The 19,445-nt window shown below is 46.8% G+C and overlaps 1 protein-coding gene and 1 pseudogene across 18 annotated transcripts in view; both read left to right on the plus strand.

Moving 5' to 3' along the window:
* The window catches only part of SAE1 (SUMO1 activating enzyme subunit 1), an 88,636-nt gene that overhangs the window by 35,924 nt on the left and 33,267 nt on the right, over nucleotides 1–19,445 (plus strand). For all 18 annotated transcript variants that reach the window (XM_077980743.1, XM_028839345.2, XM_077980748.1 and 15 more), the window contains one exon: nucleotides 10,932–11,037. In XM_077980743.1, coding sequence (XP_077836869.1) covers nucleotides 10,932–11,037 — 106 coding nt within the window. The remainder of the gene's footprint in view (nucleotides 1–10,931; nucleotides 11,038–19,445) is intronic.
* Nucleotides 16,383–19,292, plus strand: LOC144336774 (protein GVQW1 pseudogene; annotated as a pseudogene).

Raw genomic sequence — 19,445 nt, forward strand, 5'->3', positions numbered from 1 at the left:
TGCTGGGATTATAAGCGTGAGCCACCACTCCTGGCCAATCCTGCTAATTATTAATCAGAACTACTTGGTTCAAAGGAGTGAAAATAGGGCAACGAGGGTTGTAAATTTGCAGTTAGGTGGAATGCTGATAGCAAGTTTTCCAGGTCGGAGAGTTAGTTGGGGTGGGGGATACTAATGTTAGCTTATCTATCTATATTTAATTTTATGTATTATTTATTTTTGAGATAGGATGTAACTCTGTAGCCCAGGCTGGAGTGCGGTGGCACGAACACAGCTCACTGCAGCCTTGAAATCCTGGGCTAAAGGATCCTCCCACCCACCTCAAGGTAGCTGGGACTGCAGGCGTGTGCCACCATGCCCTGCTAAGTTTTTTGGGTTTTTTTTTTTGTTGTTTTGTTTTTTTAGATGAATTATCTTCCTGTGTTGCCCAGGCTGATCTCAAACTCCTGGCCTCAAGCGATCCTTTTGCCTTGACCTCCCAAAGTGCTGAGATTATAGGCGTGAGTTACCGTACCTGGCCTATATATTTTTTTATTGTGATATTTCATGCACAAAAGAAGATAGGCAACATCCATACAGATAACAGAACAAAACAAACACTATCCACTTTAAAAACACAAACATTTTTAGTACTTTTGTACCAATCTGTGTGCTGCTTCTCTATCTTCTATTTCTTCTCCCTGTGCCCTCAGCAGGTAAGTAACCCCAGAGCTACTGGTACATTTGTGTGAATTAAAAAAGACACCTGGAAGGGGCAGATACAGCCCTGCTTGACTTCCTGTTTTATCACGTGTTTATAAATCTAAGCAGTGACATGGAACTTATTATACAATATTTTAGGCATAAATTAAGAATGATTTAGCTTACCATCATAGACCTGCCACTCAGTTTGAAGCACCAAACATTACTGGTACGGTGAGGCCCTCTGGCTTTCCCTCCAACAGAAGTTACCACCCTCCTCAGTTGGGTTTCTCATTCCCATGCATTTCTTCTTACTACTTATGTATTTCCAAGCAATACATAGAATTGTTTTGGATGCTTTTTAGCTTCTTAAAAACTGGTTTTATGTTGTATGCATGCTGCCACCTGCTTGTAAGGAGCAGCAACATGTTTATGAGGCCATCTGTTTATATGTTGTTCTAGGGCTTTGCTGTCCATTTTGGTAGCCACTAGCTACAGGTGGCTATTTAAATTAATTAAAATCAAATAAAATAAAAGATTTAGTTCCTCAGTCTCACTGGTCACATTTCAAGTGGCCAGTAAGTACATGTGGCCATTGGCATCTGTATTGCATAGCACAGATTACATTCTGTTCCATCATCACAGCTAGTTCTCTTGGATAGCCCTGCAGGGCATTTCTTTTTGTTTTTTGTTTTGTTTTTATTTTTGTTTTTTGCTAGAGTCTTTGTTGCATGAATGCATTACTATTTATATATCTATTTTTCTATTTATGAGCATTTGAGTGTGCAAGTTTTTGCTGTTACAAATTGTGCTGCATAAGCATTTTGTTTGTGTGTGTATAGATGATCTCCTTGGTCTATTGTGTTAATTTCTCTTGGGTATGTACCTGGGAGTAAAATTAAGATAAGGGCATTTCCAGCTTTACCAGACCCTGTTAAGTTACTCTAAAGTGGTTTTATCAATTTATATTCTAGAACCAAGAGTATGTATCAGTAACATTTGGTAACTTCAGGCGTTTTTTTTCCATTCTGCTGAGTGTGAAAAATGTGTTTTGATTGTGGTTGTCATTTGTTAGAATACTTTTTTAAAGCTTTTTAAAGATTCTTGGCCCCTCTAATCCTCCACCCCCCCTACCCCAGGAATTTTGATTGGGTAGGACCTGGGGATTATATTCATCTTTTTTTTTTTTTTTTTTTTTTTTTTTTTGAGACGGAGTCTCACGCTGTTGCCCAGGCTGGAGTGCAGTGGCGCGATCTCGGCTCACTGCAAGCTCCGCCTCCTGGGTTCACGCCATTCTCCTGCCTCAGCCTCCTGAGTAGCTAGGACTACAGGCGCCCGCCACCGCGCCCGGCTAATTTTTTTTTTGTATTTTTAGTAGAGACGGGGTTTCACTGTGGTCTCGATCTCCTGACCTTGTGATCCGCCCGCCTCGGCCTCCCAAAGTGCTGGGATTACAGGCTTGAGCCACCGCGCCCGGCCTTTATATTCATCTTTATATGCAGAATTATATTACCTGTTACTAATGTTCGGCCTGATTTAAGAAGTAAAATAAGGCTGGGTGCAGTGGCTCATGCCTGTAATCCCAGCACTTTGGGAGGTCAAGGTGGGCAGATCATTTGAACCCAGGAGTTCGAGACCAGCCTGGGCAACATGGTGAAACCCCCGTCTCTACCAAAAATACAAAAATTAGCTGGGCGTGGTAGCACGTGCCAGTAGTCTCAGCTACTGGAGAAGCTGAGGCAGGAGGATTGCTTGAGCCTGGGAAGTGGAGGCAGCAGTGAGCTGAGATTGTGCCACTGTACTACATCCTGGGTGACAGAGCAACAAACACACTGTCTCAAAAAAAAAATTTTTTTTTAAGTAAAATAAGTTCATAATTCCAAATGTGGAAAATACAGAAGAAGTTAACGAAATGTTAATCCTACCACCAAATAACTGTAACCTTCCTTTCAGTATTTTTCTATGTATATACAACAACATTGGAGCACTGTTTAATACATATAATATATAACATTAGCTCTCCTTATTAATGGGTTTTGCATTCATGGATTCAACCAACTGTGGATCACAAATATTTGGTGTGCTTAGAGTACATCCAAAAAAAATATTAAAATCATATTAATAAAATATTTGGGAAAAAACATTGTGTCTATCTGTTCCAAACATGTACAGACTTTTTTTTTTGTCATTCTCCAAGCAATACAATATAACAACTGTTTATGTAGCAATTACATTAGGTATTATAAGTAATCTAGAGATGATTTAAAGTATATGGGAGGCTGGGCACAGTGCCTCACTCCTGAAATCCCAGCACTTTGGGAGGCCAAGGTGGGTGAATCACTTGAGGTCAGGAGTTGGAGACCAGCCTGGCCAACATGGTGAAACCCCATCTCTAATGGAAATACAAAATTAACTGGGCATGGTGGGGCACACCCGTAAACCCAGCTACTCAGGAGGCTGAGGCAAGAGAATCACTTGAACTTGGGAGGCAGAGGTTGCAGTGAGCCAAGATCGCCCTATTGCTCTCCAGCCTGGGTGACAGAGCAAGACTCTGTCTCAAAAATAAATAAATAAAGTATATGGAAGGATGTGCATAAAGTATATGCAAGTACTACACCATTTATTTATTTATTTAGAGACAGAGTCTTGCTTTATTGCCCAGGCTAGAGCGCAGTGGCGCGATCTCCTCCACCGCCGAGGTTCAAGTGATCCTCTGGCCTCAGCCTCCTGAGTAGCTGGGATTACAGGCTCGTGCTACCACACCCGGCTAAGTTTTGTGTTTTTAATAGAGGGCATTCCACCTTGTTTGCCAGGCTGGTCTCAAACTCCTGACCTCAGGCGATCCACCCACAGCAGCCTGCCAAAGTTTTGCGATTACAGGCGTGAGCCATTGCGCCTGGCTTGTACATGTGTGTGTATATATATATGTACATGGTTTTGTCTTTTGCTTTTTTCACTCAATAAGCACTCCCCAAATCTGCTTTGGGGCGCGTGATTTTATTTTGTTTTTTTGTTTTTTTGTTTTTTTTTTTTTTGGAGATGGAGTCTCGCTCTGTTCCCCTGGCTGGAGTGCAGTGGCGCGATCTCGGCTCACTGCAAGCTCCGCCTCCCGGGTTCTTGCCATTCTCCTGCCTCAGCCTCCCAAGTAGCTGGGACTACAGGCACCCGCCACCGCGCCCGGCTAATTTTTTGTATTTTTAGTAGAGACGGGGTTTCACTGTGGTCTCGATCTCCTGACCTTGTGATCCGCCCGCCTCAGCCTCCCAAAGTGCTGGGATTACAGGTGTGAGCCACCACGCCCGGCCGGGGAGCGTGATTTTAAATGTCTATGTCATTTTTCCTCTTCTTGCCTAGCTGTAATCTATTTTATCAGTCTCCTATTGTATCGAGGTTATTGAGGTTATTGCCATTTCCTACTATTCTAAATGGCTCCTAACAAGAACGATTTGATGGTTGGTGGGCTATGTGGAGAACTCATCTTTTATTATTATTATTATTATTATTTTTTTTTTTTTTTTTTTTTTTGAGACGGAGTCTTGCTCATTCTCCCAGGCTGGAGTGCAGTGGCGCGATCTCGGCTCACTGCAAGCTCCGCCTCTTGGATTCTCGCCATTCTCCTGCCTCAGACTCCCGAGTAGCTGGGACTACAGGCACCCGCCACTATGCCCGGCTAGTTTTTTGTATTTTTAGTAGAGATGGGGTTTCACCATGTTAGACAGGATGGTCTCGATCTCCTGACCTCGTGATCCGCCCGTCTCGGCCTCCCAAAGTGCTGGGATTACAGGCTTGAGCCACCGCGCCCGGCCCGATCTTTTATTATTTTTTTTGAGACAGAGTCTTTCTCTGTCGCCCAGGCTGGAGTGCAGTGCACTGCAACCTCTGCCTTCCAGCTTCAAGCGATTCTCCTGCTTCAGCCTCCCAAGTAGCTGGGACTACAGGTGCCCGCCACCACGCCCGGGTAATTTTTTGTATTTTTAGTAGGGACGGGTTTCACCTTGTTAGCCAGGATGGTCTCGATCTCCTGACCTCGTGATCCTCCCGCTTCAGCCTCCCAAACTGCTGGGATTATAGGCTTGAGCCACCGCGTCAGGTGAGAATTCATCTTTTATATTTACTCATAGGTTTTTAGCAAATGAAAAGCAGGTCGGATTCTGTCAGCTCATGCGTATTTATTGAAAGTCTAGTCTGTTCAGTGCTGTGCCTTTTCCTACCTCAGGAAACTGATCCCCATTTGAAGAGAGGAGGTGAGTTAATGCTGTAAGAAGGCTTGTTATTAGTTTTTTTTTTTTTTTTCCGAAATGGATTCTTGATCTGTCGCCCTGACTGGAGTGCAGTGGCGCAATCTAGGCTCACTGCAACCTCCACCTCCCGGGTTCAAGTGATTCTCTTGCATCTGTAGTACCTGAGTAGCTGATACTATGGGCACCTGCCACCACACCCGGCTGATTTTTGTGGGTTTTTTTTTTGAGACAGAGTCTCGCTCTGTCACCCAGGCTGGAGTGCAGTGGTGCGATCTTGGCTTACTGCAAGCCCTGCCTCCCAGGTTCATGCCATTCTCCTGCCTCAGCCTCCCAAGTAGCTAGAACTACAGGTGCCCGCCACTACGCCCGGCTAATTTTTTATATTTTTAGTAGAGATGGGGTTTCACCGTGTTAGCCAGGATGGTCTTGATCTCCTGACCTCGTGATCCGCCCATCTCAGCCTCCCAAAGTGCTGGGATTACAGGCGTGAGCCACCGTGCCCAGCTAATTTTTGTATTTTTAGTAGAGAAGGGGTTTCACCGTATTGGCCAGGCTGGTCTTGAACTCCTGACCTTGTGATCCACTTGCCTGAACCTCCCAAAGTGCTGGGATTACAGGCATGAGCCAAGTCTTATTTATTTATTTATTTATGAGACGGAGTCTTGCTTTGTTGCCCAGGCTGGAGTACAGTGGCATGATCGTGATCTCGACTCACTGCAACCTCTGCCTCCTGGATTCAAGTGATTCTCCTGTCTCAGCCTCCCAAGCATCTGGGACTACAGGCATGTGCCACCATGTCCAGCTAATTTTTATATTTTTAGTGGAGACGGAGTTTCACTATGTTGGCCAGGCCGGTCTCAAACTTCTGACCTCAGGCAATCCACGACTTTCCTGATGTGCCTGGGCTTCCCAAAGTGCTGGGATTATAGGTGTGAGCCACCACACCCCACCTTGTTATTAGTCTTTTTTTTTTTTTTTTTTTTTTTTTTTTGAGACGGAGTCTTGCTCTGCTGCCCAGGCTGGAGTGCAGTGGCCGGATCTCAACTCACTGCAAGCTCCGCCTCCCGGGTTCACGCCATTCTCCTGCCTTAGCCTCCCGAGTAGTTGGGACTACAGGCGCCCGCCACCGCGCCCGGCTAGTTTTTTGTATTTTTTAGTAGAGACGGGGTTTCACCGTGTTAGCCAGGATGGTCTCGATCTCCTGACCTCGTGATCCGCCCGTCTCGGCCTCCCAAAGTACTGGGATTACAGGCTTGAGCCACCGCGCCCGGCAGTTATTAGTCTTAACTAGATTGTTGATTAAAATCCTTAAGCCCAGAATTGTATGTGAAGGATGGTGGAGAGTGGCTCAGGCATTCTAGGCAGAGGCATTCTTGAGCTGAGGAAATGGAGAAGAGGAGGCATGTAAGTTACCTGTTTTCGGGTGTTCATTCCAGTGGATAGTGGATGCCACTCCCTGGCAGACACTGTGGGCGCCTCACCTGAAAGACTCCTGATTCCCTGAAGGCATTGTGAGGTATATTTTTTCTTTATAAACCTAATGCCAGTGGAGTGGGTAAGGCAGGTGTACCGCCTTTTGCATCTGCTGCTACAGGTTACGCAGCTTGGTTAAGTTTTGTTTTGTTTTTAATTATTATGAGTTAGTTTGAACCAAAAGGGATGTTAAGTAGACTGCAAGAAGCACTGAATATTGTTATCTGAGAGGAGTAATAAAAACCAGGGCCACTGGGGAGTCCCAGAGGTATTAGGAATTTGTGGCCTTTCCCTTTAGAGCATTGTCATTATGTGTATCTGCATTTCTGCATTCCAACTTTCACATTTTCCGTTCCCAGGAGAGAAAATCTGATTGGCCTGGTTGGGGCCCTGTGCCCACTTCTGCCTGTCACCTGTGGCTTTCTCCCCCAGTTGTAGAGCACAGTATGGATACCTAGGACCCCAGAAATCTCCTGCCCAGACAACCCCAAGCTTCTTGTGAGCTGCTTCCCTGTTTTGCCTGTGCAGTGCAGGCCTTGTCACAATGTCTGAATGCTTAGGCCAGAGGCATGGGGGTTTGGTGAGAAAGGATGAGCTGGGTAGCCACACTCAAGTGCAGACCCACCAGTATTGTGGGACAGAGTCAGGCATGGGAAGAGAAGTGGGCACGGATGGGGGCCAGCTTTCCCGATGTGCCTTATTCTGGCATAGAACTCCTAAGGAGTGTGAAAATTTCAAATTTGATCCAGGCCTTCCAGGTGGTTATGAAGAAGGCGTATTTGTCAAGACAGAATAATACAATATACTTCACTTAATAGTTTGTTAGTGTGATTTATAACTAAATATGTAGACATGATATATGGATGTTCATTCATACTCTTGCCCAGGCCCTGAAAGTGTTAGCTCATAGGCAAGACCTGCCTGGGACTGAAATTCTAAAACACCACACCCACCCCCTACTCCGTTTCATCATATAGTAGCCTAACATATTCGTTGGTTCATTGCTTATAGTCAGGCAAACAACAGAGACTCCAAATTGAACTCTTGATAATTTTTGAAACCTGCCTGGTAATACTGTGTTTCCTCATTCTGATGGCATTCCCAGACCATATTGCAAATGACTGGATGTGTATTTCAGACTTGTTGAGAAGGGCCTGGTGGTCTATATAGCAGGCATTAAATGTTACCAGGCCGACTTCATGACTTATTTCTTGAGGTCAAACAGACCCATTGACAAAAAGATTTGAGGGCAGTGAAAACATCTTGTATACTATCTTTAACAATGGATTTAACTCCTGAAGGAAAGCCACCTAAAAATGACTGTTTAATCTTCACTAGCAAATTGAACTTTTTTTTTTTTTTTGAGACGGTGTCTCACCCTGTTGCCCAGGCTGGAGTGCAGTGGCATGACTTTGGTTCGCTGCAACCTCCACTTCTCAGGTACAAGTGATTCTCCTGCCTCAGCTTCCCGAGCAGCTGGGATTACAGGCACCTGCCACCGTACTAGGCTAATTTTTTTTGTATTTTTAGTAGAGACGGGATTTCACCATGTTGGCCAGGCTGGTCTCGAATTCCTGACCTCTAGTGATCCACCCACCTTGGCCTCCCAAAATGCTAGGATTACAGGTGTGAGCCGCCGCGCCCAGTCAACAATTTGAACTTTTAAAAATTTATGGCCGGGCACAGTGGCTCAAGCCTGTAATCCCAGCACTTTGGGAGGCCGAGACGGGCGGATCACGAGGTCGGGAGATCGAGACCATCCTGGCTAACACGGTGAAACCCCGTCTCTACTAAAAAGTACAAAAAAAAAAAACTAGCCGGGCGAGGTGGCGGGCGCCTGTAGTCCCAGCTACTCGGGAGGCTGAGGCAGGAGAATGGCGTGAACCCGGGAGGCGGAGCTTGCAGTGAGCTGAGATCCGGCCACTGCACTCCAGCCTGGGCGACAGAGTGAGACTCCGTCTCAAAAAAAAAAAAAAAAAATTTATATATATATATTTTTTGAGACGTAGTCTTGCTCTGTCGCCCGGGCTGGAGTGCAGTGGAATTCAGCTTACTGCAAGCTCTGCCTCCCAGGTTCACACCATTCTTCTGCCTCAGCCTCCCGAGTAGCTGGGACTACAGGCGCCTGCCACCACGCTGGGCTGATTTTTTTGTGTTTTTAGTAGAGACGGGGTTTTACCATGTTAGCCAGGATGGTCTTGATCTCCTGACCTCGTGATCCGCCCACCTCAGCTTCCCAAAGTGGCAGGATTACAGGCCCTGCGCCCAGCAACAATTTGAACTTTTATCTGTCAAATCTGTTTGCATCCTTAGCAAGCTTTGTAAACAGCCTGGTAACTGATAGATCTTGGTTCACTTAGCTTCCCAAATTACGCTGTTATCGTCTTGTCTCTCTGTTCTTTAAATATCTGGTTGGGAGGGCATGGAGAGAGAGGGAGGAAGAAAGACACCTCTGTAAGTTTGAAATTATTTGCATCCCCCGCTCGCCATCGCCCACCACCAACCTTTTAAAAATATACAGAGTCTATACCACGCGTGGCCTAAAATAATTTTTTTTAGAGATGGGATCTAACAGTGTTCCCCCAGCTGGGCTATCTTAAACTTCTGAGGAGTAGCTAATTCTAAAAACTGCTTTTTTCTGGCTAGTCACAGTGGCTCACGCCTATAACCCCAACATTTTGGGAGGCCGAGGCAGGCAGATCACCTGAGGTCAGGTGTTCGAGACCAGCCTGGGCAATGTAGTGAAATCCTGTCTCTACTAAAAGTACAAAAATTAGTCGGGCATGGTGGCGTGCACCTGTAGTCCCAGCTACTGGGGAGGCTGAGGCCTGAGAATTACTTGAACCCAGGAGGCAGAGGTTGCAGCGAGCTGAGATCATGCACTGCACTCCAACCTGGGTGACAGAGGGGGAGACTCTGTCTGGAAAAAAAAACAATAAACAAAACCAAAACTATTTTTGTGTGTGTGTGTTTATGTGTGAACCATTTGTGAAAGTGGTCCCAGCATGATGCCACATGTGTCATTTCCAAATATTTCAGTCTTTTTTTTTCTTTTTTTTCTGTCACTCAGGCTGGATTGCAGCAGTACAATCTGGCTCACTGCTGCCTCTACCTCCTGTGCTAAAGCAATTCTCTTGCCTCAACCTCCTGTGAAGCTGGAACCACAGGTGCATGCCACTGCACCCAGCTAACTTGTAGAGATCGGGGTCTCACTTTGTTGCCTAGGCTGGTCTTTGACTCCTGGACTCAGGTGATTGTGCCACTTTGGCCTCCCAGGGTGCTGAGATTACAAAAGTGAGCCACCACACTCAACCGTAAATGTGTGGTGGTGGTGGTTGTTTTTGAGACAGAGTTTCGCTCTTGTTGCCCAGGCTGGAGTGCAATGGTGCGATCTCGGCTCACTGCAACCTCCCCCTCCTAGGTTCAAGCTATTCTCCTGCCTCAGCCTCCCAAGTAGCTGGGATTACAGGTGCCCGCCACCACGTCCGACTGATTTTTGTATTTTTAGTAGAGACGGGGTTTCACTATGTTGGTCAGGCTGGTCTTGAACTCCTGACCTCAGGCAGTCCGCCCACTTCAGCCTCCCAAAGTGCTGGGATTACAGGTGTGAGCCACCATGCCTGGCCTTGTAAATGGTATTTCAAAGTAAAAATATATGTCATTGCATTTATCAAGATAATTTGAGCTTTATAGGTCCTAGCCATCCTTCTGCCTACCACTGGGCTTTTGCAAATGCTGTTCCTGTTTCCACAACCTGGAGCTTTGTCCCATCTCCTTTATTGTTTATCTTGCTGTTATTTATTACTGTCATGTATCATCATTAAACCATTCCTCTGCCAGGAAACATTTAATTTTTGTTTTTGTTTACTATTACAAAAACGTTTTATAGAATATTGTTAGACTTACATTCTTGCCCCTCATCGTGAAAGTATTCCAGTAGTGTGAATACAGCCAGGGGTTTTTTGTTTTGGTTTGGTTTTTTTGAGGAGTCTCACTCCTTCATTAAGGCTGGAGTGCAGTGACACGAGCTCAGCTTACTGCAAACTCCACCTCCTGGATTCAAGCAATTCTCCTGCCTCAGCCTCCCAAGTATCTGGGAGTACAGGCAGCCGCCACCACACCTAGCTAATTTTTGTATTTTTGTAGAGATGGGGGTTTTACCATGTTGGCCAGGCTGGTCTCCCAACTTCTGACCTCATGTGATCCGCCTGCCTTGGTCTCCCAAAGTGTTGGAATTACAGGCGTGACCCACCGCTCCTGGCCTAGCCAGAGTTAAAGAGCCAGAATGGAAGCAGGTCTTTGGGAGCTTGGCTCTGTCTTCCTTCAGTGCAGGGAGTTTGTGTTGTCCATCCCCAGCCTCAAGGTAAGCACATAGTGAGTGTTCAATAAGCATTTCTTGGATCAAATGGCCCCTGCTTCTTTTAATGTTCAGTAAACTTTAAATAATGAGATTTTTCTACGATAGAGAAGAGCCACTGCCTTGTGATTGAAAGTCAGCGTATGTTATTCCTAAGCAGTTCTGCCTTTTTTCCACAGAAGGTGGTCTTCTGTCCTGTTAAAGAAGCCCTGGAGGTGGACTGGAGCAGTGAGAAAGCAAAGGCTGCTCTGAAGCGCACAACCTCCGACTACTTTCTCCTTCAAGGTGAGGCCTCAAAGCACAACTTACCCAGGGAGGGCTTTTGGCTCAGATTTCTGCAGATGTGGTTGCAAGGTCCAGATGGTTTTGTGATGTTTGCCTTGGGTGACATTCTTCATTGGCTAGTTCTCAGTGATCACTTGAGAAAGGCATGTGAAGGGGATGAGGTCCACCATTGAACTCTGGATTCTGATGACTTTTGCTTTTTTTACTTGTTGAAATGACCTCCATAAGTTGACCCTGTGGTAATAGTGTTACAGGTCACAGATTGAGCAGCCTCAGCCTCTTTTTTTTTTTTTTTTTTTTTAAAACAGAGTCTTGCTCTGTCACCCAGGCTGGAGTGCAGTGGGGTACAATGTCAGCTCACTGCAACCTCCACCTCCTGGGTTGAAGCGATTCTGGTGTCAAAGTGTCGCCAGTAGCTAGGATGACAGGCATGCACCACTGCGCCCGGCTAATTTTTGTATTTTGAGTACAGATGGGGTTTCACCATGATGCCCAGGCCCTGAAGTACTGGATTATAGGCATGAGCCACCATACCAAGCCTGATCGACCAATTTCTCTTCACCTTTTTTTTTTTTTTTTTTTTTTTTTAAAAGACGGAGTCTCGCTCTGTTGCCCAGGCTGGAGTGCAGTGGCCGGATCTCAGCTCACTGCAAGCTCTGCCTCCTAGGTTTACACCATTCTCCTGCCTCAGCCTCCCGAGTAGCTGGGACTACAGACGCCCGCCACCACACCCAGCTAATTTTTTTGTATTTTTAGTAGAGACGGGGTTTCACCGTGGTAGCCAGAATAGTCTTGATCTCCTGACCTCGTGATCCGCCCATCTCGGCCTCTCAAAGTGCTGGGATTACGGGCTTGAGCCACCGCGCCCGGCTTTTTTTTTTTGAGACAAAGTCTTGCTCTGTTACCCAGGCTGGAATGCAGTAGCGCGATCATGGCTCACTATAGCCTGTACTTACTGGGCTTAAGTGCTCCCCATGCCTCAGCCTCCTGAGTAGCTGGTACTACAGGCACACACCACTGTGCCCAGCTAATTTTTGTATACTTTTTGTAGAAGCGAAGTTTCTCCATGTAGCCCAAGCTGGTATTGAATTCCTGGACTCTAGTGAAATCCCCGCCTTGGCCTTCCAAAGTGCTGGAGTTAAAGGCGTAAGCCACCAGCGCTTAGTCCCCTCTTCAGAATTCTTTCACTGCCTCAAAACCAGCCTCAGGCTCATGAAAGGTGGGGTTGTTTTTCCTCTTACTATTAATGAACTACTTATCAGTCCATCTTTGCTGGTACTCAGGAGACTATTAGTAAGTATTGGTTGGCTTTTCAGTGTTCTTCCTGTGCCTAGCACTGTTTTGTTTGTTTTTGAGATGGAGTTTCGCTCTGTCCCCAGGCTGGAGTGCAGTGGTGCCATCTTGGCTCACTACAACCTCTGCCTTCTGGGTTCAAGCGATTCTCCTGCCTCAGCCTCCTGAGTAGCTGGGACTACAGGCGTGTGCCACCACACCCAGCTAATTTTTGTATTTTTAGAAGAGACAGGGTTTCACCATGTTGGCCAGGTTGGTCTTGCTCTCTTGACCTCGTGATCTGCCCACCTTGGTGTCCCAAAGTGCTGGGATTATAGGTGTGAGCCACTGCGCCTGGCAAACCTGGCACTTTTAATTTTATTTTAATTTTTTTTTGAGATGGAGTCTAGCTCTATTGCCCAGGCTGGAGTGCAGTGGCATGATCTCGGCACACTGCAACCTCTGCCTCCCAGGTTCAAGCAATTCTCCTATCTCAGCCTCCCCAGTAGCTGGGATTACAGGCGGGCGCCACCATGCCCAGCTAATTTTTTTTTTTTTTTTTGAGATGGAGTCTGACTCCGTTGCTCAGGAGTGCAGTGGTGTGATCTTGGCTCACTGCAGCCTCCACCTCCCGGGTTCAACCGATTCTTCTGCCTCAGCATCCCGAGTAGTTGGGCTCACAGGCACCTGCCACCACACATGGCTAATTTTTTGTATTTTGAGTATTTTTGTATTTTTTTGTATTTTCACCATCTTGGCCAGGCTGGTCTCAAACTCCTGACCTCAGGTGATCTGCCCACCTCAGTCTCCCAAAGTGTTGGTATTACAGGTGTGAGCCTCTGCGCCTGGCTGCAACTAATTTTTGTATTTTAGTAGAGATAGGGTTTCACTATGTTAGTAAGGCTGGTCTTGAACTCCTGACCTCAGGTGATCCGCCCGCCTCAGCCTCCCAAAGTGCTGGGATTACAGGCGTGATAATTCTTAAAATAGTATTTTTGTTGTTGTTGTTATTTATGCATTTATTTTTTTGAGACAGAGTCTCACTCTGTTGCCCAGGCTGGAGTGCAGTGGCGCAATCTTGGCTCACTGCAACCCCCACCTCCTGATTCGAACAGTTCCCCTGCCTCAGCCTCCTGAGTAGCTGGGATTACAGGTGCCCCCCACCACACCCAGCTCATTTTTGTATTTTTAGTAGAGATGGGCTTTCACCATGGTGACCGGGCTGGTCTCAAACTCCCAACCTCAGATGATCCACCTGCCTCGGCCTCCCAAAGTGCTGGGATTACAGGTGTTAGCCACCGTGCCCAGCAGGATGAACTATCTGAAAGTCCCAAATATCCATTTGTATGGAAATAATTAAATGGGTTGAGCAGGAATGAGTCTTGCATGTGAGTGGGCTGCACTCAGAAAATGCCTCCTCTTGATAGTGGGACCAGGTGTGGAAGAGGTGCCAGCAGTCAGAGCAGAGTCTTCTCCAGTCTGGGGTTCCATGTGGGAGCAGCATCTGGGTCCTTTGGGAGAAGCATGTTGCTGACTGCCTCACACATAGAAAGCCCTCAGGGAACAGTGGCTGCTAATTTGCCAAGGTTTGGGTCTGACTTGAGCATCTCTAACTGCTGCTTATGAAAGGAGTAAACGGCCGGGCTCGGTGGCTCAAGCCTGTAATCCCAACACTTTGGGAGGCCGAGACGGGCGGATCACGAGGTCAGGAGATCGAGACCATCCTGGCTAACACGGTGAAACCCCATCTCTACTAAAAAATACAAAAAACTAGCCGGGCGAGGTGGCGGGCGCCTGTAGTCCCAGCTACTGGGGAGGCTGAGGCAGGAGAATGGCGTAAACCCGGGAGGCGGAGCTTGCAGTGAGCCGAGATCCAGCCACTGCACTCCAGCCTGGGCGACAGAGCGAGACTCCGTCTCAAAAAAAGAAAAAAAAAAAAAGAAAAGAGTCAACTGGCCTTTGAGTTTACCATTATCCAGTGGCTCTCAACTGGGGACATTTGGCAGTGATGTCTGGAAACATTTTTTGTTGTTAGAGCTGCATGGGGAGATGTTACTGGCATCTAGTGAGTAGAGGATAGGGGTGTTACTAAATATCCCACAGTGCACAGGACAGGCCCCCCATGACAGAGAGTTATCCAGCACAGAATGTCAGTAGTGTGCTGAGGTGAAGAAATCCTGATTTAACCCTCTGCAGTTTCCAGAATATTTTCTCATTCATCTCAACATCACAGGGGTCATTGAACTGAGGGGACAAAACTGTTATCTACGAGCAAAGTGGATATTCAATGCAGGTGCCACTGGCCATCAGCATCAGCAGTTATGAGGCTGGAGGGGTGGGCAGATGGTTGAGGAAGAAACAGTAGCTTTATGACTTCTGTGGCAGGCAGTGGCGCATGATTGTTCCGAACAAGGCCTTTGGGCCAGGCGCGGTGGCTTACACCTGTAATCCCAGCACTTTGGGAGGCTGAGGCGGGCAGATCACGAGGTCAAGAGTTGGAGACCAGCCTGGCCAACATGGTGAAACCCACCTCTACTAAGAATACAAAAATTACCTAGGCATGGTGGCGCGTGCCTGTAGAATCGCTTGAACCCAGGAGGCGGAGGTTGCAGTGAGCCAAGATCACCCCACTGCACTCCAGCCTGGGTGACAGAGACTCTGTCTCGGGGGAAAAAAAAAGAACAAGACCTCTGGAATCAAAACAGACCTGACTTCCAGTGGGCCACTACCATGTTCTTTTAGATGGGTGATCTTGAGCCACTGACTTCAAATTCCCTGAGCCTCAGCCTCAGATTCCCCTCTGCAGCTGGTGGTGTTAATAGCAGTTGCCTGAGGGCCTTTGTGAGATTAAGGTGATATACATGCAAAACACCTGGCACAGAGCAAGTCCTAGAGAACTCTGTCATCTGTGAAGATATGTGCTTTTTTTCTTTTCTCTCCTTTTTTTTTTTTTTTTGGCGTGTACACTTTTCAACTCCGGAGTAGATGATTTGTGATTGGCTCTGTTTTTCCCTTTTTTTTTTTTTTTTTTGGAGACGGACTTCAGCTCTGTCACCTAGGCTGGAGTGCTTTGGCACAATCTCGGATTACTGCAACTTCTGCCTCCTAGGTTTAAGTGATTCTGCCTCAGCCTCCCGAGTAGCCGGGATTACAGGCGCATACCACCTCATCCGACTAGTTTTTGTATTTTTAGTAGAGATGGGTCATGTTGGCCAGGCTGGTCTTGAACTCCTGATCTCAGGTGATCCACCCGCCTTGGCCTCCCAAAGTGCTGGGATTCCAGACGTGAGCCACTGCGCCCAGCCTGTTTACCCTTAATTCCATCCCTCAGTGGGGATTATGGCAACAGTCTTGTGAGAGCCTATGACACTTTGCCGGATAATATATCCTATCATGTTTACCGCTCTCTCCAAGATGGCATTATCTGTCATTTTCAGTTTTGAGTTCCAGGGCTTTGGATATGGTGATCAAAACATTCAGTTCAGTTGTTAACAGTCAGAAATTTCTTTTTTTGTTGTTGTTGTGGTAAAAAGCACATAACATAACATTTATCATTATAACTTAAGTGTATAGGTCAGTAATAATCATACAATGTTTTATTTTATTTTTTTCTTTTTTCTTTTCTTTTCTTTTCTTTTTTTTTTTGAGATAGAGTCTCGCTCTGTGGCCCAGGCTGGAGTGCAGTGGCCCGATCTCAGCTCACTGCAAGCTCCGCTTCCTGGGTTTACGCCATTCTCCTGCCTCAGCCTCCCGAGTAGCTGGGACTACAGGCGCTCGCCACCACACTCGGCTAGTTTTTTGTATTTTTTTTTTTTAGTAAAGACGGGGTTTCACCGTCAGGATGACGGTGGTCTCGATCTCCTGACCTCATGATCTGCCCGTCTCGGCCTCCCAAAGTGTTGGGATTACAGGCTTGAGCCACCGTGCCCGGCTCATTTTTTGTATTTTTTAGTAGAGACGGGGTTTCACCGTGTTAGCCAGGATGGTCTCGATCTCCTGACCTCGTGATCCGCCCGTCTCGGCCTCCCAAAGTGCAGGGATTATAGGCTTGAGCCACCGCGCCCGGCCTATTTTTTTTTAATTTTTTTCTAAGACAGAGTTTCGTTCTTGTTGACCAGGCTGGAGTGCAATGGCGCGATCTCGGTTCACCACAACCTCCACCTCCCAGGTTTAAGCAATTCTCCTGCATCAGCCTCCTGAGTAGCTGGGATTACAGGCATGCACCGCCACGCTCGCAAATTTTGTATTTTTGGTAGAGACAAATTTTTGTATTTTTGGCTTCTCCATGTTGGCCCGGCTCTCTCAAACTCCTGACCTCAGGTGATCCTCCTGCCTCAGTCTCCCAAAGTGCTGGGATTACAGGCGTGAGCCATTGTGCCCAGTCAATCATACAGTGTTAAAAGGAAGCAACCCCAAGTATCGTCTAGGCCAAGAATGGCAAATACGTATTTCCCATTCCCTCCATCCCTCACCTATGAAAAACATGGCTAAGGAAGCCCTCCACGTTGGCCAGCACATCTAAACCATCAAGCCACCTTCCCTATAGCTTCAGAATTCTTCATACAGCACTGCTTGCAGTCATTCTGTGTCCTGGCACACAAAATGAACCACTTTTCAATTCTACTTAGTCCAACTTTCTTTTCATGATAAAAATGAGGCCTAGGCCAGGTGAGGTGGCTCATACCTGTAATCCCAGCACTTTGGGAGGCCGAGGCGGGTGAGTCACCTGAGGTCAGGAGTTCGAGACCAGCCTGGCCAACGTGGTAAAACCCCGTCTCTACTAAAAATACAAAAAATTAACTGGGCATGGTGGTGGGCGCCTGTAATTCCCACTACTAGGAAGGCTAAGGCAGAAGAATCACTTGAACCTGGGAGGTGGAGGTTGCAGTAAGCTGAGATAGCACCATTGTGCTCCAGCTTGGGAAACGAGCGAAACTCCGTCTCAAAAAAAAAAAAAAAAAAAAAAAATAGACTGGGCGTGGTGGCTCACGCCTGTAATCCCAGTACTTCAGGAGGCCGAGACGGGCAGATCACGAGGTCGGGAGATGGAGACCATCCTGGCTAACGCAATGAAACCCCATCTCTACTTAAAATACAGAAAAATTAGCCGAGCGTGGTGGTAGGTACCTGTAGTCCCAGCTACTCGGGAGGCTGAAGCAAGAGAATGGCATGAACTTGGGAGGCGGAGCTTGCAGTGAGCTGAGATTGCACCACTGCACTCCAGCCTGTACCACAGAGCGAGATTCTGTCTCAGAAAGAAAAAAGAAAAAAAATTAGCCAGGCATGGTGGCGCATTCCTGTTGTTCCAGCTACTCAGGAGACTGAGGCTGGAGAATTTCTTGAACCCAGGAGGTAGAGGCTGCAGTGAGCCAAGATCCTGTCATTGCACTCCAGCCTGGGTGACAGAGCAAGACTCTGTCTCAAAAAAACCAAAAAAAATAATGAGGTCTAGAAAGGAAAGGACTCTATGTTCATATGAGCTGTGGTCCGATATTACTATGTCTCAACCCAAGTCTCCCAACTCTTCCAGGGTCCAGTTCTTTTACACCACACACAGTGCCCTTCCCAATATTTTGGGTATCCAATATAACCTTTCCTCGGCTTTTCTCTTTGTAGCAGATGACAAGTCCTAACTTTTATTGTATGTATTGTACATTTCTGAAAATGTTTTTATTCCCTCTTGGTCCTCCTGAGCTGTTGTGTCTCTACAGGAGTGCTAAACCTGAAACTATAAGGAGTGTTCGAAATGCAGTGGGCTCAAGGATGTGATTTACTTTCTTTTTTCTTTTTCTTTTATTTTTTTGAGGGGAGTTGCCCTCTGTCACCAGGCTGGAGTGCAGTGGCGTGATTTTGGCTCACTGCAAGCTCTGCCTCCCGGGTTCACATCATTCTCCTGTCTCAGCCTCCCGAGTAGCTGGGACTATAGACGCCCGCCTAATTTTTTGTATTTTCTTTTTTTAGTAGAGACAGGGTTTCACCAGTTAGCCAGGATGGTCTTGATCTCCTGACCTCGTGATCCATCCGCCTCAGCCTCCCAAAGTGCTGGGATTACAGGCGTGAGCCACCACACCCAGCCCGGACCTCATATTGAGAAATACTTCTTTCAATATTTTGCTTGGTTATTCATAGAAATGAGATTCTCCAGTAATTTGACCTCATTGAATTTTTCCAGGAGAGCATGGCAGCTTCCCCAGGTGAGGTTACCTTCTGCCAAATATACTTCCCATTAAGTGTCTTTATGACCTGGGGCAAACAAGTCAACTTACATCTTTAGGGTTTTGTTTACTGAATTATAAAATGATAGGATTAAGTTAGCCAGCCAATCTCAAGTTTCTACATTCTGAGTAGTCAGTGAGAATGTAATAAAATAAAGTTCCTTCCTGTGTGTTGTCTTTCAGCCTTTTAAAATTTTATACTTTCAACACCATTTGTGTATTTCTTTCTCCCCCCCACCCCAGTAGGAGTCTCACTTTCTTTGCCCAGGCCGGAGTGCAGTGGTGCGATCTCGGCTCACTGCAGCCTCAGCCTCTCAAGTAGCTGGGATTGTAGGCATGTGCCACCAAGCCCAGCTAATTTTGTATTTTTAGTAGAGACGAGTTTTCTCCATGTTGGTCAGGCTGGTCTCCAACTCCTGACCTCAGGTGATCCACCCACCTCGGCCTCCCAAAGTGCTGGGATTACAGGCATGAGCCACCGGGCCTGTCCTGTGTATTTATTTTATTTTATTTATTTATTTATTTTTTTTGAGACTGAGTCTCTCTGTTGCCCAGGCTGGAGTGCAATAGCGCCATCTCAGCTCACTGCAACCTCCACCTCCCAGGTTGAAGCGATTCTCCTGCTTTAGCCTCCCAAGTAGCCGGGATTACAGGCGCCTGCCAACATGCCCAGCTCATTTTTTGTGTTTGTAGTAGAGATGGAGTTTCACCATGTTGGCTAGGCTGGTCTCCAACTCCTGATCTCAGGTGATCCACCTGCCTCAGCCTCCCAAAGTGGGATTATAGGTGTGAGCCACCGTGCCCAGCTGGGTTTTTGTTTTTTTGTTTGTTTTGGTATTTGGGCAATGGAGTCTCTCATCATTGCTGGGGCTGGAGTGCAGTGGCGCAGTCTGCAACCTTTGCCTCCAGGGTTCAAGCAAT

The sequence above is a fragment of the Macaca mulatta genome, chromosome 19 (genome assembly GCF_049350105.2).
Source record: "Macaca mulatta isolate MMU2019108-1 chromosome 19, T2T-MMU8v2.0, whole genome shotgun sequence".
NCBI lineage: Eukaryota > Metazoa > Chordata > Mammalia > Primates > Cercopithecidae > Macaca > Macaca mulatta.